Here is a 23,921-nt window from a genome sequence, read left to right as displayed (position 1 = left end):
GAAATAGTATCTGCTAATTCACTTGCAGTACCTTTAAACAAGAAAAGGCACCCCAAGTCTTTACATGAGATAATTAACCAATAAGGCACGAGGGGGTGTGGTATATGGCCAATATATCGCTGCTTAGGGCTGTTCTTACGCACGACACAACATGGAGTGCCTGGATACAGCCCTTAGCCGTGGTATATTGGCCATATATCACAAACCCCAGAGGTGTCTTATTGCTATTATAAACTGGTTACCAACTTAATTAGAGTAGTAAAACTAAACGTTTTGTCGTACCCGTAGTATACGATCTGATATACCACGGCTGTCAGCCAATCAGCATTCAGGGCTTGAATCACCCAGGTTATAATACACATTAACATAGCTATCATTAAAGTGGGGCGGCAGGTAGCCTAGTGGTTAGAGGAGGCAGGTAGCCTAGTGGTTAGAGGCAGGTAGCCTAGTGGTTAGAGGTTTGGGCCAGTAACAGAAAGGTTGCTGGGTCAAATCCCAGAGCTGACAAGGTACAAATCTGTTGGTCTGCCCAGTGAACAAGGCAATTAACCCACTGTTCCTAGGCTGTCATTGTAAATAAGAATTTGTTCTTAACTGACTTGCCTAGTTAAATAAAGTAGTGACATCTCATTACCTGTTTGTTGGTTGTTTCTGGTTAATGTGTGGCCAGGGAGTATGGGTTGCTTAGCTCGCTAAAAACCCTTCTGCTCTGTAAGCAGCTACATTCACCCATGGTTGGCTCCATGTGCAACTACAATTCCAAACCTGTGTTTAAACGTTTAGAAAAGTCAATAATCATTGCTTTCAAATCGGTTTTCGAAACATTATGAAAAGGGGCGTCATCAACCTATCAGCAAAAAAATAATCTTACAAATAAAAAAAAGATACACTTTACTGTAGGAGTTTTGCACAGATCCGTATGACGTGTGCCTCTACACTTCCTCCCCAGGTAGCGTACACACAGGTGTTTGGAGAATGCTAGACCGGGGAGGAAGTGTAGTTCTTCCACAGGAGGAACACAGCGTATTGATCGGCTGTTAGCTTGGTCTTCTGTAAACACGCTCCGTAACATGGAGGTATAGCCATGTACAAACACTAAATCCTAGTGTGTAGAAACTCAACCTTTTTTTTGATGATGATATGAAATATACGGTTCTTTATGTTTACAGAACTGTATAGCAGGCATGCGTTTTAAATGTTCAAAACGAGCTTCGGGGATCTTAACAAATATCCCCATTGACCAGAAGACACTAACGTTAACTAGTTAGTCAATGGGCGATAAAGCAGTTAGCATCTATAAATGGGTTACTGTACTATCAGCGTTCGTTTCTGCGGTGCCACTAGCTTAATGGCAGACTGCACAGACGTTAGTCAATCATGTGTAGGCTACAATATTGTAAAATAAAGGCAACGGTGAGTGAGAACGTTTACAAGTAGCGGTTTTGGACAAAGGATAAATTGTAGCTATAAGTAGCAGCAGAGTGTTGCGGGTGGTCGCGCCAAGGGTACTAGCAGCTACTTCTACCCGGTGTGTTGTTGCGCCGAGGGTACTAGCGGCTACTTCTACCCGGTGTGTTGTTGCGCCGAGGGTACTAGCAGCTACTTCTACCCGGTGTGTTGTCGCGCCGAGGGTACTAGCAGCTACTTCTACCCGGTGTGTTGTCGCGCCAAGGGTACTAGCAGCTACTTCTACCCGGTGTGTTGTTGCGCCGAGGGTACTAGCAGCTACTTCTACCCGGTGTGTTGTCGCGCCGAGGGTACTAGCAGCTACTTCTACCCGGTGTGTTGTCGCGGCGAGGGTACTAGCAGCTACTTCTACCCGGTGTGTTGTTGCGCCGAGGGTACTAGCAGCTACTTCTACCCGGTGTGTTGTTGCGCCGAGGGTACTAGCAGCTACTTCTACCCGGTGTGTTGTTGCGCCGAGGGTACTAGCAGCTACTTCTACCCGGTGTGTTGTTGCGCCGAGGGTACTAGCAGCTACTTCTACCCGGTGTGTTGTTGCGCCGAGGGTACTAGCAGCTACTTCTACCCGATGTGTGGTTGCGCCGAGGGTACTAGCAGCTACTTCTACCCGGTGTGTGGTTGCGCCGAGGGTACTAGCAGCTACTTCTACCCGGTGTGTTGTTGCGCCGAGGGTACTAGCAGCTACTTCTACCCGGTGTGTTGTTGCGCCGAGGGTACTAGCAGCTACTTCTACCCGGTGTGTTGTTGCACCGAGGGTACTAGCAGCTACTTCTACCCGGTGTGTTGTTGCGCCGAGGGTACTAGCAGCTACTTCTACCCGGTGTGTTGTTGCAGGCATATCGTCATAGACCCGTTGCGGTTATGACGGCTAAAAGCTGACACCCGAAACTAATGTCCACCCCCAGCGACAAAACGAGTTACCGCTATTTCCCGTCAGTTAGCTTGCTGGCTAATGTTGTTTGTATGGCTAAGCCAACCAACCAATGAGCGGAACGCAATTAAAAGTAGACAATCATCAGAATATCCGTCTTAGAATCTGCAGGAGTTCCAGAACTCCATGAATATTCTACACCACTGAACCCAGTAGAACCCTGCGCAATGACCGTAGTGCCTGGGTCTACCATCAGAGCTAAGATGACATGGAAAAACTAACTGACCGCATTAGCTATTTAGATACTACTATACTCACTGGTGGAATTACCATCTTCACGCGTAGTGCCATGAAATCCTTCCGTTTGTACCGGTCATTCTCTCTCACACACACACACACACACACAGGTCCAATAACAATCGCCTTTCAGTTGTATTTTCCAAGTCTCCCCGTGTAGGTCAACACACCACATACAGTTCAGTTGTCGCCAGACTTGGAACAGCTGAAGACGGAAAGTAGTAGTTGTACGTCAGCACTCAGGAATCACTCTGTCGCCTCACTACTATTCCGCTAGCAGCACTAACAATGACGTCACTTTCCAATGATAATGAAGAAACCTTAAAAAAATAAAAGCCCACATTTCAACACGTTGCAAGGCGAATAACTAAATCAAAATAAACCATTTTTAACCCGTGTCGATTTGTGTTTATAAGCAAATGCAAGAAGGAATTTGGGGTTCTTCGGCTGTCCCCATAAGATAACATTTCTGCTGTTCCAGGTAGAACCCTTTTCCTTACATGGAACCCCAAAGGGTTCTACCTGAAACCCCCAAAAGTTTGACCTGGAACCAATGTTCGCTCTTTTTTTCCAGCACTGAGCAAATGTAAGGTCTGCTGAGCGTAAACTTGGATGTTGTGAAAATTCTGTGAAACTTCCAGTGCGCGTTTACTGTGAACACTGAGGCTGTACCTGCTTTAAGTTCGTTTTAACAGTGGCCAAGTAGGCTACTGTGGCTATTTGATTATAACGTTCGCCTACCATTAAAAACAATGGAGAAAATGCATCCCATAACATTTTAACATGGAAATAGCTGTTATATCTATCAGCCTACAGTAGCAGCCAATGTGTGGTTTTCAATATAGGCCAACATTCCATGAGACTTATGGGGGAAAAAACATGCAGGGCTTGACATTAACCCGTTTATCCACTTGTGCAACAGACGAGGTGGCTGAAAATGGTGTTGTTTGATGCAAGAAAACAATTGACCAAATAAAAAGCATTATTATTCCGCTTTCCTCTGCTTGTTGGCTATATAGTTGATTCAAGCCGATCTCAAAATACAACATTAGCCCCTTTTAGAAAGAAAAAAAGCTCTTTACCTGACTGGCTTTTCAAAGATGTCTAGAAATGTATACGTTTTGTGCTCTTGAAGGAAGCAATCACTCCCCTATTGCTGAGTACAAAGTGTGTGTATATATATAACTGGGCTAATAACTTGCTGACTAGCAAAGGATATGAACAAACTGTTCACACGTGGCTACACGCAGCTCTCTTTGATCTCAAAACAAGCTAATCTACTCACGACCACGAAAACACAGTCCAGTTCAAAGTAAATGACACAGATACATATATGCAATGGTTCATTTGCATATAGGCCTACTGCAGTTCTGATTGGTAGTGAGGGATACCTATGCCTCGTAAGGGATGGTTTTGCGTCAATGCAATATAACACTACTCCAATGTGTTCTGCCTACAACACAATCTCATACAGTTGAAGTCGGAAGTTTACATACACTTAGGTTGGAGTCATTAAAACTCGTTTTTTAACCACTCCCCACATTTCTTGATAACAAACTATAGTTTTGGCAAGTCAGTTAGGACATCTACTTTGTGCATGACACAAGTCATTTTTCCAACAATTGTTTACAGACAGATTATATCACTTATAATTCATTGAATCACAATTCCTGTGAGTCAGAAGTTTACATACACTAAGTTGACTGTGCCTTTAAACAGCTTGGAAAATTCCAGAAAATGATTGAATGGCTTTTAGAAGCTTCTGATTGGCTAATTGACATAATTTGAGTCAATTGGAGGTGTACCTGTGGATGTATTTCAAGGCCTACCTTCAAACTCAGTGCCTCTTTGCTTGACATCATGGGAAAATCAAAAGAAATCAGCCAAGACCTCAGAATGTTTTTTTTTTTTAAACCTCCATAAGTCTGGTTCATCCTTGGGAGCAATTTCCAAACGCCTGAAGGTACCACATTCATCTGTACAAACAATATTACGCAAGTATAAACACCATGGGACCATGCAGCCGTCATACCGCTCAGGAAGAAGACGTGTTCTGTCTCCTAGAGATGAACGTACTTTGGTGCGAAAAGTGCAAATCAATCCCAGAACAACAGCAAATGACCTTGTGAAGATGCTGGAGGAAACAGGTACAAAAGTATCGATATCCACAGTAAAACGAGTCCTATATCAACATAACCTGAAAGGCCACTCAGCAAGGAAGAAAACCGCTCAAAAACCGCCATAAAAAAGCCAGACTCCGGTTTGTAACTGCACTTGGGGACTAAGATCGTACTTTTTGGAGAAATGTCCTCTGGTCTGATGAAACAAAAATAGATAGTTTTGGCCATAATGACATCGTTATGTTTGGACGAAAAAGGGGGAGGCTTGCAAGCCGAAGAACACCATCCCAATTGTGAAGCACGTGGGTGGCAGCATCATGTTGTGAGGGTGCTTTGCTGCAGGAGGGACTGGTGCACTTCACAAAATAGATGGCTTCATGAGGCAGGAAAATTATGTGGATATTTTGAAGCAACATCTTAAGACATCAGTCAGGAAGTTAAAGCTTAGTCGCAAATGGGTCTTCCAAATTGACAATGACCCCAAGCATACTTCCAAAGTTGTGGCAAAGGAGACCTACAAACCTGACTCAGTTACACCAGCTCTGTCAGGAGGAATGGGCCAAAATTCACCCAATTTATTATGGGTTGTTATGGGTTGTGGAAGGCTACCCGAAACATTTGACCCAAGTTAAACCATTTAAAGGAAATGCTACCAAATCGTAATTGAGTGAATGTAAACTTCTGACCCACTGGGAATGTGATGAAAGAAATAAAAGTTGAAAGAAATCACTCTCTCTACTATTATTCGGACATTAAACATTCTTAAAATAAAGTGGTGATCCTAACTGACCTAAAACAGGGATTTTTTTACTCAGATTAAATTGCGAAAAACGGAGTTTAAATGTATTTGGCTAAGGTCTATGTGAACTTCTGACTTCAACTGTACATAGTTTGTTTTGGTATGTTGCATTGATTCGATCAGAATTGCCACAGTAAAGGGGAAACGTTGATTGCGTTAACAGGGGAAAACTCTAGAAAGTTCAATATTGTGCTTCTCTCTGTGGGCTCATATTTCTTCTGCATGGCAGTCCCAAAGGAGCTGCTTGGCAGTCCCAAAGGAGCTGCTTGGCAGTCCCAAAGGAGCTGCTTGGCAGTCCCAAAGGAGCTGCTTGGCAGTCCCAAAGGAGCTGCTTGGCAGTCCCAAAGGAGCTGCTTGGCAGTCCCAAAGGAGCTGTTTGGCAGTCCCAAAGGAGCTGCTTGGCAGTCCCAAAGGAGCTGCATGGCAGTCCCAAAGGAGCTGTTTGGCAGTCCCAAAGGAGCTGTTTGGCAGTCCCGGGGCTACTGTGCAGCATGAGAGCAGTTTAGAGGGAACCTGGAACCAAAAAAAGGGTTCTTCTATGGGGACAGCCATACAACCCTTTGGGAACCCTTTTTTTCCCCCAAAGAGTGTCGGATCTCTACGAACCAAATTATGTTCTGAATGGTTGGTGATTACTCAGCCTTTCTTTGACATATGAATGGAATCCTGCATGTTATATTCATTCAAATAGAATACATTAATTGACTGTTTGTACTGAAAATCAGTTTGAAAAACTGAGGTGAAAAGGAGAATGGAGTGAGACTTAGTTAAAAAAGATATATATTTCCCTGTTTATTTCCAGCGTGTAATAAACAACCATCCCATACTAGACTTCCATGCACTCTTGCCTTGCCCTAATGGAGGGGCCAAGTAACAATTATTATTCGTTTTTTTGAAAGAGTTGAGTGTGGATAGTGTTGCTGGTTATTTTCCCTCAGTCCCCCATGAAATAACACCATATAGATTCAACAGACCTTACTGAGTACTCTCAACCACACGTTCACATCGGCAACTGGAGCAGTTTTTTTTCTCTCTACAAGCCAATATGTAATTCATATGCAGTGTATTTGCATTGCAGTGAATGGAGGGGCTGTCACTTAATTAAACCCGTTTCCCTGCCCAATAGACCAATTTAAATTATGTAGACTATTGAGTAATTCCAATTACAATATTAAAATAAAAAGTACGTAAATTTATCTTTCTAGGGGGACTCTTATTTTAAAAAAAATAAATAATAATAGAAATCGTGGTAGTGAGAGGAAGTCCATTAACGGGCAGTGAGCGAGGATGGAACTAGGTGAAAACGGGCAGACGTTATGCAAATTTTCTCATCGATGAAACATCTGATATCAATAAAAATAAAAAATACCAAAAGTAGAATCTGTTACGAACATAGTGGACTAAGTTTATTATACTTTTTTATTCCGTTGTTTAGGAGTGCAAAGTCTAATTGAGTTTGTGCACATACGCACCTCAAATAGGAAGCGTTCCCTAACGGAAATATGCAAATATGTGCAACAACGCACCAATAGGATCACGCTAGATCGTGCTTGGCTTTGGCTACTTCCTTGCTTTTTCTGCCCACTATGCTTCCTTTGTTCCCACGGTAAACGACACAGATGAACTATATTGGGTTAGTTATATATTTCTTTGTACCGTAGACTGTTAAAAAAAAAACATGTTTTCACCAACATCACATGCGCACTAGCACTAACATTTTTAATGGCCGATTTTAAAGGCGAGACTAACTAATCTACAAATCATCTTGCATCATTAATAACTACTCAATATTGTTTGTTGATCAGTCAGCCGGTCACAATTTACCCATGAAACATCACAGTTTTGATGCACGAGAACACAGCCAATATCTTTGCCTGTGAGTGATAACAAAATGGCGTTCGTGACAATTATTTGAATATTTCAAATGAATGTTTTGTGCACAAAGGTGACAACTAAAGCGTTTTACTAGGAATTTTCTTATCTGACTTTCAATGTGGCCGTGTATGGAAATTGTATTTCTGGGTTGGGCATCAGCAAAATTATAGGAGCAGCCGAAACAGTGCCTCGACAGGAACACTGGCCCCTTGGTTCTTTTGGATTAATTCAAACCATTGTGTACTTGTTGCTACGGTGTCTCATGATAGATATTTCTGCTTTTTTCCCTAGTTTTTTCCAAACGTATGTATGCAGACCACAGGCGGCTGGTGGCACACCTAAAGTGTGGAGGATGTGCGTCTAGTAATGTCTGGAATGGTATCAAGCACATCAAATGCATGGTTCAAATGTGTTTGATACCGTTCCATTCCAGCCATCCTCCCCTTACCAGCCTCCTGTGATCCGTACACCTTTACAATTAGCTCCACCGTTCAGCGAAAATAGCATTAATTTAATAACCTTGTAAGATGCCTTTTCATTCCTATATCGTATTGTTAAACTAAGTGCTTGCTCTTCAACCGATCGCTGCCCGCACACTCCCGCCCGACCAGCATCACTACTCTGGACGGTTCTGACTTAGAATATGTGGACAACTACAAATACCTAGGTGTCTGGTTAGACTGTAATCTCTCCTTCCAGACTCACATTAAGCATCTCCAATCCACAATTAAATCTAGAATCGGCTTCCTATTTCACAAACAAAGCCTCCTTCACTCATGGCGTCAAACATACCCTTGTAAAACTGACCATCCTACCGATCACTCTACTACACAAATTGAATGTAGTCTGTCACAGCGTAATCCGTTTTGTCACTAAAGCCCCATATACTACCCACCACTGCGACCTGTATGCTCTCGTTGGCTGGCCCTCACTACATATCCGTCGCCAAACCCACTGGCTCCAGGTCATCTATAAGTCTTTGCTAGGTAAAGCTCCACCTTATCTCAACTCACTGGTCACCCACCCATAGCACGAGCTCCAGCAGGTATATTTCACTGGTCACCATAGCAACACCCACCCGTAGCACGAGCTCCAGCAGGTATATTTCACTGGTCACCATAGCAACCCACCCATAGCACGAGCTCCAGCAGGTATATTTCACTGGTCACCATAGCAACACCCACCCCGTAGCACGAGCTCCAGCAGGTATATTTCACAGGTCAACCCCAAAGCCAACACTTCCAGTTCTCTGCTGCCAATGACTGGAACTAATTGCAAAAATCACTGAAGTTGGAGACTCATATCCCCCTCTCTAACTTTAAGCATCAGCTGTCAGAGCAGCTTACTGATCACTGTACCTGTACACAGCCCATCTGTAAATAGCCCATCCAACTACCTCATCCCCATATTGTTATTTATCCTCTTGCTCTTTTGCACCCAAGTATCTCTATTTGCACATCATCATCTGCACATCCATCACTCCAGTGTTAATGCTAAATTGTAATTATTTTCACATCTAGGGCCAATTTATTGCCTTTTACCTCCCTACTCTTCTACATTTGCACACACTGTACATATATTATATATTTTATTTTATGTTATTGACTGTACGTTTGTGTGTAACTTTGTGTTTGTGTCGAACTGCTTTGCTTTATCTTGTCCAGGTCCCAAATGAGAACTTGTTCTCAACTAGCCTACCTGGTTAAATAAAGGTGTTCTCAACTAGCCTACCTGGTTAAATAAAGGTGTTCTCAACTGGCCTACCTGGTTAAATAAAGGTGTTCTCAACTGGCCTACCTGGTTAAATAAAGGTGTTCTCAACTGGCCTACCTGGTTAAATAAAGGTGTTCTCAACTGGCCTACCTGGTTAAATAAAGGTGTTCTCAACTGGCCTACCTGGTTAAATAAAGGTGTTCTCAACTGGCCTACCTGGTTAAATAAAGGTGTTCTCAACTTGCCTACCTGGTTAAATAAAGGTGTTCTCAACTGGCCTACCTGGTTAACTAAAGGTGTTCTCAACTGGCCTACCTGGTTAAATAAAGGTGTTCTCAACTGGCCTACCTGGTTAAATAAAGGTGTTCTCAACTGGCCTACCTGGTTAAATAAAAGGTGTTCTCAACTAGCCTACCTGGTTAAATAAAGGTGTTCTCAACTGGCCTACCTGGTTAAATAAAGGTGTTCTCAACTAGCCTACCTGGTTAAATAAAGGTGTTCTCAACTAGCCTACCTGGTTAAATAAAGGGTTAGGGTTATATATATAAATACCTGGTTAAATAAAGGGTTATATATATAAATACCTGGTTAAATAAAGGGTTATATATATAAATACCTGGTTAAATAAAGGGTTATATATATAAATACCTGGTTAAATAAAGGGTTATATATAAATATCTGGTTAAATAAAGGGTTATATATATAAATACCTGGTTAAATAAAGGGTTATATATATAAATACCTGGTTAAATAAAGGGTTATATATATAAATACCTGGTTAAATAAAGGGTTATATATATAAATACCTGGTTAAATAAAGGGTTATATATATAAATACCTGGTTAAATAAAGGGTTATATATATAAATACCTGGTTAAATAAAGGGTTATATATATAAATACCTGGTTAAATAAAGGGTTATATATATAAATACCTGGTTAAATAAAGGGTTATTTATATAAATACCTGGTTAAATAAAGGGTTATATATATAAATACCTGGTTAAATAAAGGGTTAGGGTTATATATATAAATACCTGGTTAAATAAAGGGTTATATATATAAATACCTGGTTAAATAAAGGGTTATATATATAAATACCTGGTTAAATAAAGGGTTAGGGTTATATATATAAATACCTGGTTAAATAAAGGGTTATATATATAAATACCTGGTTAAATAAAGGGTTATATATATAAATACCTGGTTAAATAAAGGGTTAGGGTTATATATATAAATACCTGGTTAAATAAAGGGTTATATATATAAATACCTGGTTAAATAAAGGGTTAGGGTTATATATATAAATACCTGGTTAAATAAAGGGTTATATATATAAATACCTGGTTAAATAAAGGGGAAATAAATAAAGAAATGCAACTCAATGCCTTGTCCGAGTCAGAAATCACACCCTATTCCCTATATAGTGCACTACTATAACACCCTATTCCCTATATACTATAGGAAACGCTGGTCAAAAGTAGTGCGCTCTATAGGGACTATGGTGCCTTCTGGGACTTCCCCATCGTGTTCATGACCATGAAACGTCACCGATAGCCAATGTTAAATTCCTTTTAAAATATACTATTTAACCATGTGATCAATCCTGTGGGACTTTGAGGAAAAAAATAGCCTATATACACACATGTTAAGTTACAGACCATTCCCAACGTAGTTCAAGACACACATTGAGGCTCTGGACTTGTAACTTTAAACTATATTTTTAATACAAAAAAAAGTTTAAAAAAGTGCAATCACTCCACCATTTCCAAGTTGCTAAAATTCTAATACTTATTTTCAGTTTGTGACAAAATTAGAAATGTGGAGTGGAGAATCATTGTCTGTTCAATCAACTAAAATATTGTATTTTTCAGCTGTTTGAAGTTGCTGTACAAATCCCAAAGTAAAAGACGCAAAAACTAAACTTAAACGAGGAGCAAAGAAATATCACACAAACTCGGCAAACAATAAACATCCTCTCACTGTCAACTGTGCTTATTTTCAGCAAACTTAACATGTGTAAATATTTGTATGAACATAAGATTCAACAACTGAGACATAAACTGAACAAGTTCCACAGACATGTGACTAACAGAAATGGAATAATGTGTCCCTGAACAAAGGGGGGTCAAAATCAACAGTAACAGTCAGTATCTGGTGTGGCCACCAGCTGCATTAAGTGCATCCCATGGACTGCACCAGATTTGACAGTTCTTGCTGTGAGATGTTACCCCACTCTTCCACCAAGGCACCTGCAAGTTCCCAGACATTTCTGTGGGGAATGGCCCTAGCCCTCACCCTCCGATCCAACGGGTCCCAGACGTGCTCAATGGGATTGAGATCCGGGCTCTTCACTGGCAATGGCAGAACACTGACATTCCTGTCTTGCAGGAAATCCATTACAGAATGAACAGTATGACTGGTGGCATTGTCATGCTGGAGGGTCATGTCAGGATGAGCCTGCAGGAAGGGAACCACATGAGGGAGGAGGATGTCTTCCCTGTAACGCACAGCGTTGAGATTGCCTGCAATGACAATCTCAGTCTGATGTGACCCTCCACCTCAATCCCGCTCCAGAGTACAGGCCTCGGTGTAACACTCATTCCTTCAACGATAAACGCGAATCCGACTATCACCCTTGGTGAGACAAAACCGCGAGTGAAGAGCACTTTTTGCCAGTCCTGTCTGGTCCAGCGATGGTGGGTTTGTGCCCCTAGGTAACGTTGTTGCCGGTGATGTCTGGTGAGGACCTGTCTCACAACAGGCCTAAAAGTCCTCAGTCCAGCCTCTCTCAGCCTATTGCGGACAGTCTGAGCACTGATGGAGGGATTGTGTGTTCCTGGTGTAACTCAGGCAGTTGTTGTTGCCATCCTGTACCTGTCCCGCAGGTGTGATGTTCGGATGTACCGACCCTGTGCAGGTGTTGTTACGTGGTCTGCCACTGCGAGGACGATCAGCTGTCCGTCCTGTAGCGCTGTCTTAGGCGGTGCAATTTATTGCCCTGGCCACATCTGCAGTCCTCATGCCTCCTTGCAGCATGCCTAAGGCACATTCACACAGATGTGCCGGGACCCTGGGCATCTTTTCAGAGTCAGTAGAAATTCCTCTTTAGTGTCCTAAGCTTTCATAACTGTGACCTTAATTGCCTACCGCCTGTAAGCTGTTAGTGTCTTAACGACCGTTCCACAGGTGCATGTTCATTCATTGTTTATGGTTCATTGAACAAGCATGGGAAACAGTGTTTAAATCCTTTACAATGAAGATCTGTGAAGTTATTTAGATTTTTATGAATTATCTTTGAAAGACAGGGTCCTGAAAAAGGGACGTTTCTTTTGCTGCCGAGTTTAGGACAGATCTACCGCTTCTTAGACTTGCTTTCAATGAGAATGGCAAATCTATAACACACATTTCTATGTGAATTTGGTCAGGGTCGCCCCAAAAAGTTACATATTGCCGCTTTAAGCAAGAACACAGAAACACGCAGATCCCAAATGGCACCTATTCCCTATAGGGCCCCACAGTGGACCAGGGTTCCCTACAGGTCACTATATAGGGAATAGGGTGCCATTTCAGACAAACACACAGTATCTGAACCATTCAATGTTAGCGTAAACAAGCAGATCCCCACACATAATAAAAACACAGCAAACAAACTATTCATGATCACAGATTTATTTGGTTTTTAATAAACAGGAGAAATATATTTTTTTTGTATAAGACGAGTGATGTCTGGCAGGGCTGGGACCTGTTGACATCCTACAGTAAGGCCTACACCAGGACCTGTTGACATCCTACAGTAAGGCCTAGACCGGGACCTGTTGACATCCTACAGTAAGGCCTACACCGGGACCTGTTGACATCCTACAGTAAGGCCTAGACCGGGACCTGTTGACATCCTACAGTAAGACCTACACCGGGACCTGTTGACATCCTACAGTAAGGCCTACACCGGGACCTGTTGACATCCTACAGTAAGGCCTACACCGGGACCTGTTGACATCCTACAGTAAGGCCTAGACCAGGACCTGTTGACAGCCTACAGTAAGGCCTAGACCGGGACCTGTTGACACCCTACAGTAAGGCCTAGACCAGGACCTGTTGACATCCTACAGTAAGGCCTAGACCAGGACCTGTTGACACCCTACAGTAAGGCCTAGACCAGGACCTGTTGACATCCTACAGTAAGGCCTAGACCGGGACCTGTTGACACCCTACAGTAAGGCCTAGACCGGGACCTGTTGACACCCTACAGTAAGGACTAGACCAGGACCTGTTGACACCCTACAGTAAGGCCTAGGCCTGGACCTGTTGACATCCTACAGTAAGGCCTACACCGGGACCTGTTGACATCCTACAGTAAGGCCTACATCGGGACCTGTTGACATCCTACAGTAAGGCCTAGACCGGGACCTGTTGACATCCTACAGTAAGACCTACACCGGGACCTGTTGACATCCTACAGTAAGGCCTAGACCAGGACCTGTTGACAGCCTACAGTAAGGCCTAGACCGGGACCTGTTGACACCCTACAGTAAGGACTAGACCAGGACCTGTTGACACCCTACAGTAAGGCCTACACCTTCATGTCTGATAGATATACTCCCTTTGCTCTAATCAAAACGTAGTGTACTAGACAGGGGATCATTCTGGATGGAGTACTTGGTGCCCTCGTCATTCAGGGAATGTAGACATTAATAGGATCGCCTGTTAAAATACGAGACATGGATTGCTGTGTTACAATTGGTGGTTGGTTGGTAAACTGGCGCCGTACCAAAATGGTAAACTATTCTCAACTACATTGTACACTACTTTTGACTAAAATCCCTGATGGGGCCTGGTTAAAAGTAGTGAAGAGGGAGCCATTTGGGACAACCCCAGTTTGATTTGTCTTGAGGCTAAAATACTGGACGATGTTGTTCCTTCAACAGCAGTTGTGCAGAGAGAGAGAGGGGAGGTCTGGGGTGTATTGAGAGAGGGGGAGGTCTGGGGTGTATTGAGAGAGAGAGAGGGTGAGGTCTGGGGTGTATTGAGAGAGAGAGAGGGGGAGGTCTGGGGTGTATTGAGAGAGAGAGGGGGGGAGGTCTGGGGTGTATTGAGAGAGAGAGAGGGGGAGGTCTGGGGTGAATTGAGGCCATGAGAGAGAGGGGGGAGGTCTGGGGTGTATTGAGAGAGAGAGAGGGGGAGGTCTGGGGTGTATTGAGAGAGAGAGAGGGGAGGTCTGGGGTGTATTGAGGCCATGAGAGAGAGAGGGGAGGTCTGGGGTGTATTGAGGCCATGTGAGAGAGAGAGGGGAGGTCTGGGGTGTATTGAGGCCATGTGAGAGAGAGAGGGGAGGTCTGGGGTGTATTGAGGCCATGAGAGAGAGAGAGAGAGAGAGAGGGGAGGTCTGGGGTGTATTGAGGCCATGAGAGAGAGAGAGAGAGAGGGGAGGTCTGGGGTGTATTGAGGCCATGAGAGAGAGAGAGAGAGAGAGGGGAGGTCTCGGGTGTATTGAGGCCATGAGAGAGAGGGGGAGGTCTGGGGTGTATTGAGGCCATGAGAGAGAGGGGGAGGTCTGGGGTGTATTGAGGCCATGAGAGAGAGAGAGAGGAGGTCTGGGGTGTATTGAGGCCATGTGAGAGAATAGGAATGGTGACTGCTCTGACACTCATCTGTTCTCCATGATAGATTCTGTAAGTCATGCTACAGCTTACTGAATAGATCCCACTTTGAGTCCACACGATAGAGAGGTGTGTACTGGGTAGAAGATGGGTTATTGGGGGGGGGGGTACCCAGTGGGTTCTGAATAGATGGTACTGAGGAAGGGCAGAGGGTACTGGGTAAAAAGGGCCTGAAGTTGGATTCATTAGTTGGCTTCATTCTTTGACGCTTCATCAAAGTTTTCCACAAGATCTGTGGAGAGGGGAGAGGAGAGAGGAGAGAGGAGAGAGGAGAGAGGAGAGAGGAGAGAGGAGAGAGGAGAGAGGAGAGAGGAGAGAGGAGAGAGGAGAGAGGAGAGAGGAGAGAGGAGAGAGGAGAGAGGAGAGAGGAGAGAGGAAAGAAGAGAGAGGAAAGAAGAGAGAGGAAAGAAGAGAGAGGAAAGAAGAGAGAGGAAAGAAGAGAGAGGAAAGAAGAGAGAGGAAAGAAGAGAGAGGAAAGAGAGAGATACATGTAAATCTTCAGGAAAGTACCATTAGGTCATTTAGCAGAAACTCTAATTCAAAGCTACTTCCAACAGGAAGACCAACATTCTGCCCCTCTACCAGCATCATAATCACCCCAGAGAGAGCATGATGCCACTACTTCCAACAGGAAGACCAACATTCTGCCCCTCTACCAGCATCATAATCACCCCAGAGAGAGCATGATGCCACTACTTCCAACAGGAAGACCAACATTCTGCCCCTCTACCAGCATCATAATCACCCCAGAGAGAGCATGATGCCACTACTTCCAACAGGAAGACCAACATTCTGCCCCTCTACCAGCATCATAATCACTCCAGAGAGAGCATGATGCCACTACTTCCAACAGGAAGACCAACATTCTGCCCCTCTACCAGCATCATAATCACCCCAGAGAGAGCATGATGCCACTACTTCCAACAGGAAGACCAACATTCTGCCCCTCTACCAGCATCATAATCACCCCAGAGAGAGCATGATGCCACTACTTCCAACAGGAAGACCAACATTCTGCCCCTCTACCAGCATCATAATCACCCCAGAGAGAGCATGATGCCACTACTTCCAACAGGAAGACCAACATTCTGCCCCTCTACCAGCATCATAATCACCCCAGAGAGAGCATGATGCCACTACTTCCAACAGGAAGACCAACATTCTGCCCCTCTACCAGCATCATAATCACTCCAGAGAGAGCATGATGCCGTCATTTTAACAACAAAGCCGTGTGTCGTGAGAAACAATACCTGGAACATCGTCCTCCTCTTCAATATCTTCTGGTTTGCTGATCGACATCGCTTTGTTGTCAAGTACTGCAATCAGGAAGGAGAAAAAAAGAGGGTAAAATCAGACATTTTATTCTTGAACAAGGCGTGAGGCCGCTTAACTGCCCCGGGGGACGGCGTGAGGCCGCTTAACTGCCCGGGGGACGGCGTGAGGCCGCTTAACTGCCCGGGGGGCGGCGTGAGGCCGCTTAACTGCCCAGGGGACGGCGTGAGGCCGCGTAACTGCAGGGCATTCGGGAAGTATTCAGAGCCCTTGACTTTTCTCACATTTTGTTTCGTTACAGCCCAATTCTAAAATTGATTAAATCATTATTTGTACTCCTCAAACTACAAACAATATCCCAAAATGACATCACAATATCCCATAATGACAAAGCGAAAACAGGTTTAGAAATGTTTGCAAAATAATACTGAAATATCAGCCCCTTTCCAATGAGAATGAGGACCATCTCTGCAGCACTCCAGGGAGGTGACCAATAACCTGATGGTCACTGACAGAGCTCCTCTGTAGATGGGAGAATGTTCCAGAAGGACAACCATCTCTGCAGCACCCCCCCAAAATCAGGCCTTTATGATAGAGTGGCCAGACGGAAACCACTCCTCGGTAAAAAGGCACATGACAGCCCGCTTGGACTTTGCCAAAAGGCACCTAAAGGACTCTGCCCACGAGAAACAAGATTCTCTGGTCTGATGAAACCAAGATTGAACTCTTTGGCCTGAATGCCAAGCATCATGAGCATCATGTCTGGAGGAAACCTGGCACCATCCCTACGGTGAAGCATGGCGGTGGCAGCATCATGCAGTGGGGATGTTTCTCTGGGAGACTAGTCAGGATCGAGGGAAAGATGAACTGAGCGAAGTACAGAGAGATCCTTGATGAAAACCTGCATCAGAGCGCTCAGGACCTCAGACTGTTGGGGGGGGGGGGGGGGTTCACCGTCCAACAGGACAACAACTCTAAGGACTCAGCCAAGACAACGCAAGAGTAGCTTCGGGACAAGTCTCTGAAAGTCAGTGAGTGGCCCAGCCAGAGCTGGAACCCGATCGAACATCTCTGGAGAGACCTGAAAATAGCTGTGTAGTGATGCATCCCATCCAACCTGACAGAGCTTGAGAAGATCTGCAGAGAAGAATGAGAAACTCCCCAAATACAGGGGTGACAAGCTTGTAGCGTCATACCCAAGAAGACTCAAGGCTGTAATCGCTGCCAAAGGTGCTTCAACAAAGTCCTGAGTAAAGGGTCTGAACACTTACGTAAAATGTTATATTTCTGATTATTTATTTTAACAACTAAACTACAATTTCTAAAAAACATGTTTTTGCTTTCTCATTATGGGGTATTTTGTGTAAATTCATGAGGGGAAAAAGAAACGGTCTGTAAACTTATCAAAACGTAGAGAAAACCAAGTGGTCTTGAATACATTCCTAATGCAGTGAGCCCACTACACCCACCTTGGCGTGGGAACTGCTCTGCCAGTTTGCGAAGGCTGGTGAAGCTGTCTGCCCCCAGCTGGCTGAGGATGCCCGGGAGCATCTCTGTCAGCTGTTTGTTCTCTGCGTGGCCTGTGATGGCAAACGTGTTGGCGGACAGAGAGGCCTGCACCTTGGGGTTGTTGAAGTGGATCACCGTGCCATCGTACTTTATCATGTTCACCTGGTGGGGGGGATAGAGACAGGGGGTTTAGCAAAGCTGTACATTCAGCACGACAATGTTTCCAGAACGTTCAGATAGAAATATGCCACGAAGAACAAATCGTGCTTTTCTGACATGAAGAAGAACCATCCACGTCAGCTCTATTAGAGGAATTTCTATGGCAACTGAACAGGGCCCAGATTGGATTGAGAAGAAAAAAAAGGTGTCAGCGATATTTGACCGTAGATTGTCACAGGACAAGCCGTCTACCTATCTAATCATTTCAGAGAACACGCGGTTGTTGACCCTATTCCGGAGACTTTCAGATCTACATTTGGCTAAGAGTTGATTTAGTTGACATGCTCAGTGCTTTTAAAAAATAAATAAATATTGTAATGACTTGCCTCCTCAATCCCAGCGATGTTGTTCACTGCCAGTTTCTTCAAGGAGCTCTGGAGTTTTTTGTCGTCGGCTGTTGCGGTTCTGTGAACCACCTTCTTCTTCCTGCGAGCTGTTCCCTGAGGACAACAGCGTCAACACGTTTTTTATTCCAGTGGGACGAAGTAATAACATTTACCTGGAACGAACTGCAGATAACTGGGTGATTTGAAATAGTCAATAATATAATTATTTTTTAGCAACAAACAAAGAAAAATGTATTTACAATCTGTATAAACGAATAGAAGGGATCAGGCCTTTAGAAAACGTCAGTTAGAATATTTGGCAAATAGAACAATACATTTTACAATACTCATGTCCGTAAAAAATATATATAGTATGTATATGCTGGAAGTAGAAGCCTAAGTGTTATTGTTCATTAGTTTATTCCAATTAAGGAAAGGGTGGTAGGTTTGGTAGAAAACAAAATATATACACAGGACCAGTCGAAAGATTATACACCAACTCATTCTAGGGTTTTTCCCTTTACTTCGACTATTTCCTACTTTGTAGAATACTACTGAAGACATCAAAACTATGAAATAGTGTTAAATGAAGTGTAAATTCAAAACATATATTTTATATATTTGAGATTCTTTAAAGTAGCCACCCTTTGCCTTGACGACAGCTTTGCTATGGAAGACCCAGAGTTACCTCTGCTGCAACTTGTCCGTTCATTAGAGTTACCAGCCTCAGAAATTGCAGCCCAAATAAATGCTTCAGAGTTCAAGTAACAGACACATCTCAACATCAACTGTTCAGAGGAGACTGTGTGAATCAGGCCTTCCTGGTCCAATTGCTGCAAAGAAACCACTACTAAAGGACACCAATAAGAAGAGACTTGCTTGTGAACCGTAGTGTGAACCATGAATAGGAATGGAGGTGACGGATGAAACGTCATATCAGAACCTCTTTGAATGCAACAGATGGAATCTCCTGCACATTGGTTTGGTCTCAGCACCCAGGGTAACATATCAAGTATTTGGTCTTCACCCAAATACTTATTAACCATCTCAAGCCAGTACAATGGATGTACAAGTCCAACTTAAAGTAAAGTAATCAATGTTAGTGATATGCCAACAGTCGGAACAAAAAAGTACATTTTAGGCCCTACCAGCGACTGTCGGGCAGATTACAACTTTGTCCCCATTCACTCAGATTGTACCAGCCACAATCTTTCACTCAGGTTTTCTGGTGCCCACAGCCAAGCAGTAATTCAGCGTGAGGTGGTATAGGCTATATCCTAGGCCGTCATTGCAATTAAGAATTTGTTCTTAACTGACTTGCCTTGTTAAATACAAGGTTAAATACGGATTTGTAGTTCTTTGACTTTGTGCAATTAATTTACCAGCTATAGAAGGGGGAAAAAAATGGCAGAGATACTTTAAAAACAGCTACTGAAGCATTTATGTTACTATAAAATGTGATCATACTTCACTACTTGTATTCACAAATACGAGTGAAATACTTACACCGTGGTGCCCTGACCACCCGCCAACGTGGCTGCTGAAACACACCTAACATGCTGACCACACCGCTCACGTCGCGTCCGCGAGTGTTGCGAAACACATTATTCAATCACTGCATCACACTGCTCACGAGCGTCTGCGTAGCCAGGCACTAAAACAGAACTCGTTTCTATTTGTGACGGTTCGCGTGCTGCAAGTCCCTCCTTTCCCAACTCCTAATTAGTTTTTAGGAGCAAATTACCCACGCGGGTGATTGAAAAACAAACTGAGGTTCACACGCCAGTCCAGTTGGTAGCGATGCACCTTAAAGTTGGTTGTCGACCCCCACATAAAGACTGAAGTAGAAGCCTGGAAGGAGGAGAGATGACTAGAAAAAGATTAGGTTTCCCCTTTCATTTGTGGATTGACTGTCGGAGAAGAGGACCTTGTGCATTTCAGGTAAAATAACAACCCAATGTTTATATCCCAGGACAAATTAGCTAGCAACAGCAAGCTAGTTAAAAAGGACAAATTAGCTAGCAACAGCAAGCTAGTTAAAAAGGACAAATTAGCTAGAAAGTGCAAGCTAACTAGCTAAATCCCATAGATGTTTAATGCTTTTCTACCTGTCCCCAAATTAATATTGCTGGTTAAGAGTTTGTTTTGATATTTCAACATGTGTGTCCTGATCACGTCTGACGTGGGTGGACAAAAACCAACACGTGCACGATTGCGTACATACGTGCCTGGTCTAGTCAGCGCCTTAGCCGCCAATGACAAAAATCAACACACATTTGGTAGGTGTTAAATTTAGGCCACACCAATAGTGCCATCTAGCTGTGGAGAGGAGACACAACGAGGCCCTTACCAAACAGTAAGAGACAAAGCCATGGGCCCCACAGCCAGGCCAAAGCATCTGCTCATAATAGGAGTAATGTGCTCAGGGGGAAACACGACTGCCAGTTGCAAGTCTAATGCCTTTCAACCAAACAGACAGGCAGTTAAGCTACTCAACTGCTGCCTTCAACCCTGCGCATTCCCAGATATGGAAGGGACTACAATTTAGTCATGCCTGTGTCATAACAAAAATGTAGATTTTAACAGTAGAGATGATAGTAGTTACCTTTCCACCTATCCGGACTTGGGCCTGAAGTTTGGCTAGTTTCTCTTGGTTCATGGCTTTATCTGGAAAAGAGGAACGTGGATGAGTTGTCGTCACACAATATTCTCATGAATTAACAAATGACAAATAAAATAAAAAAAACACAAGCCCACTGGATGAATGTAATCAGCTTCAGGTTTATCCCGAACCACCGTGGAAGCTGTTAATGGACCTAGCTATAAACTAGACACCAGTTGAGTTCTCTAGTTTACTAGAGAACACATTTTTCATTGTCTGGAAAACACTGCAATCATCAGGTGTTACATTCCTAAGGACTGACTATTAAAAAATAAATACTGCCCGTCAGCCAAAACACACACAGATGAATAGTTAGCTAGTTAAATAGCTTTGTTAATGACATGATCTAACGCTAGCCATAAAAATGTAGCTCACGTTTACTATCTAGCTGTCATTTAGTCAGTTAACCATTTCATATTCCTGACGAGGTAGCTAGTTATCTAAATGTTACTGCATAAAGCCATAGCTAAGTAAGACAACGTGGATACTGTTCACCAGCTAGCATTGTAAACACAGTAGGCTAGGTTGCTCAAAGCAAACCGAAAACACCGGATACTGTTTTAGGGCTGTGGTCTTTTGTTTGTTCTGTCGTTTATACCGTAGTCCTTAGCTCTAGTTGTTAAAAACAAAACAAAATAAAGAATTTACCTGTGTAAAGAGAGAGTCAGTAATTTGATTGATCAGTCCTAAAGCCACAACACCTTCTTCCACACGGGTTCACAGCAGAACAGGAAGTGGCTCACAGCAAGAGAGAGCACGCGGTTGGCGCTGATGGCGAATCTCACCACGTGTCTTTTCTCACGAGTGTTGGGTGAATTTCAGGCAGTGTCGTTTTGGTTGCGTGTGTCATTTTCAGCAGATGAGATTTTAATTGATTGATTTAATGTATTAGCTGGATCACTTTAAACACATACAGATTTATAGGCACAACACGAACGCCATTTGTACTACAGTTGCCTGCAATGTGTTTCTGAAGAGAAATCGACCGTTTGTGCCAATGTTGTATATGGAGAAATTAGTGCTTTCGTCTTGTTGTGGTTCATATCACGTGTATTTGTGTTGTTGTTGCACGAATAACCAGGTTTCCACCCAATTGGCGACATTCTAAAATCCGCATAAAGTCGTGCATTTTCCCACCAGAGATTTGTTTTAATTGGTGATCAAATTGACTTGTTGCTCCAGACTATAGTATGTGTGTGATGACAACCTGCACATTAGAAATAGCTTTTGGCGGTTAAATAACCATGAACCGAATAAAAAAATACAAGTTAAATGGGTATCCATCGCATTTAACTCTACTGGTGGTTTTCTCACAACAAAAATGTTTGCTTTAAATAGCGAGTGCGCTCACGATGATATCACCAGAATAAGACCCTCGATATTTATTGGAAAGCAGCATCTCGCTCATCACCATCCTGTAAAGTTATTTTACAGTTGATTTCACCCGTAGCCTAATAAACTGCATGATTTCCGGAGGTATAGTGGGGTGACATGTCATCGGATGATTCCACGCTTACTTTGATATTATGGCTATTATATCAATATTTGCTCATAAAAGCGTTTCCACCGCCATTTCTCGTATTATCATCCCACCTATTAATTCAATTCAATCCCACCTAGTATTTTGTTTTGTCGACATTTGGTAATATTTGTTAAGTTTGCCGACAAATGTGCTGCTTCCATCAAGCCTGTCATGACATTTTTTTTATCCAACATGAACTTTACTGGCATAAAAATGTTGGATGGAAACATGGTCATAAAATACACTCAGTGGTTCCCAACCTTTTCCGGTTACTGCACCAGCAACTGAATTCTGCTCTGCCTGGAGTACCCCTGAAGTACCCCCTCTTGTGCATTTTAATGGAAGGTCTATGGTCTCATGAGTCTTCTCAAGTACTCCCTGATAGGCCTTGTACCCCTGGTTGGGAACCATTGAACTACATGACCAAAAGTATGTGGACACCTACTCGTCAAACATCTCATTCCAAAATCATGAGCATTAATATAGAGTTGGTCCCCCCCCTTTGCTGCTACAACAGCCTCCACTCTTCTGGGAAGGCTTTCCACTAGATGTTGGAACATTTCTGAGGGGACTTGCTTCCATTCAGCCATAAGAGCATTCGTGAGGTCAGGCACTGATGTTGGGCAATTAGGCCTGGCTCACAGTCAGCGTTCCAATTAATCCTAAAAGTGTTCAATAGGGTTGAGGCCAGGGCTTTGTGCAGGCCAGTCAAGTTCTTCCACGCCGATCTCCGACAAACCATTTCTGTATGGACCTCACTTTGTGCACAGGGGTATTGTCATGCTGAAAGAGGAAAGGGCCTTCCCTCAAACTGTTGCCACAAAGTTGGAAGCACAGAATCGTCTATAATGTCATTCATTGTATGCTGTAGCGTTAAGATTTCCCTTCACTGGAACTAAGAGGACTAGCCCGAACCATGATACACAGGCTGTATCACAACCGGCCGTGATTGGGAGTCCCATAGGGCGGTGCACAATTGGCCCAGCGTCATCTGGGTTTGGTTTGCTGAGTTAAATAAAGTTTGTTTTTTTTTACACGAAAAAAACCCGGCCCAGAACATTATTCCTCCTCCACCAAACTTTATAGTTGGCACTATGCATTGGGACAGGTTGCATCCTCCTGTCACCTGCCAAACCCAGATTTGTCCATCGGACTGACAAATGTTGAAGCGCGATTCAGAGAGTCCAATGGCGGTGAGATTTACACCACTCCAGCAGACACTTAGCATTGCGCATGGTGATCTTAGGCTTGTTTGCGGCTGCTCGGCCATGGAAACCCATTACATGAAGCTCTCGACAAACAGTTCTTGTGCTGACGTTGCTTCCAGAAGCAGTTTGGAACTCTGTAGTGAGTGTTGCCACTGAGAACAGACCATTTTTTACGTGCTACGAACTTCAGCACTCGGTCCCGTTCTGTGAGCTTGTGTGGCCTTCCACTTCGTGGCTGAGCCGTTGTTGCTCCTAGAAATGTCCACTTCACAATAACAATAATAATAATAATAATGCAGTCAATCGGGGCAGCTCGAGCAGGGCAGAAATTTGATATACTGACTTGTTGGAAAGGTGGCATCCTATGATGGTGCCACGTTTAAAGTCTCTGAGCTCTTCAGTAAG

General features: G+C 43.5%; 2 protein-coding genes across 6 annotated transcripts in view; both read right to left on the bottom strand.

Annotated features, from left to right (window-relative positions):
• Positions 1 to 3,936, bottom strand: part of LOC139375791 (zinc finger FYVE domain-containing protein 9-like) — a 46,427-nt gene extending 42,491 nt beyond the window's left edge. Inside the window, exon 1 of one of the 2 annotated variants that reach the window (XM_071117654.1) lies at positions 3,715 to 3,936. The gene's annotated coding sequence lies outside the window, so the exon portion shown is untranslated. Of the gene's footprint in view, positions 1 to 2,653; positions 2,884 to 3,714 lie in introns of those variants that run through there. The other variant, XM_071117653.1, reaches the window with a different exon arrangement.
• An 8,858-nt stretch (positions 3,937 to 12,794) lies between these two features.
• Positions 12,795 to 21,822, bottom strand: LOC139375781 (transcription factor BTF3 homolog 4-like). Of its 4 annotated transcripts, XR_011627848.1 has the most exons (8): positions 21,435 to 21,547; positions 20,730 to 20,791; positions 18,125 to 18,238; positions 17,540 to 17,741; positions 16,049 to 16,114; positions 13,584 to 15,030; positions 13,514 to 13,548; positions 12,795 to 13,478 (listed from the first exon to the last, which is right to left on the bottom strand). XR_011627848.1 is itself a non-coding variant. In XM_071117624.1 (6 exons), the coding sequence occupies exons 2-6, from the start codon at positions 20,781 to 20,783 to the stop codon at positions 14,984 to 14,986; spliced, it is 483 nt and encodes a 160-aa protein (XP_070973725.1). In that variant the 5' UTR covers positions 20,784 to 20,791; positions 21,435 to 21,822; the 3' UTR covers positions 12,795 to 14,983. The 4 variants fall into 4 exon arrangements, 1 of the variants encoding a protein (XP_070973725.1); XR_011627846.1 differs by having other exon boundaries at positions 12,795 to 13,023; positions 13,129 to 15,030; positions 21,435 to 21,574; XR_011627847.1 differs by having other exon boundaries at positions 13,514 to 15,030.
• Positions 21,823 to 23,921: the final 2,099 nt, after the last annotated feature.

This window comes from Oncorhynchus clarkii, chromosome 20, assembly GCF_045791955.1.
Source record: "Oncorhynchus clarkii lewisi isolate Uvic-CL-2024 chromosome 20, UVic_Ocla_1.0, whole genome shotgun sequence".
In the NCBI taxonomy this organism is placed as follows: domain Eukaryota; kingdom Metazoa; phylum Chordata; class Actinopteri; order Salmoniformes; family Salmonidae; genus Oncorhynchus; species Oncorhynchus clarkii.
Note: the sequence above shows the minus strand (reverse complement) of the source record. Positions and strands in the feature narration are given on the sequence as shown.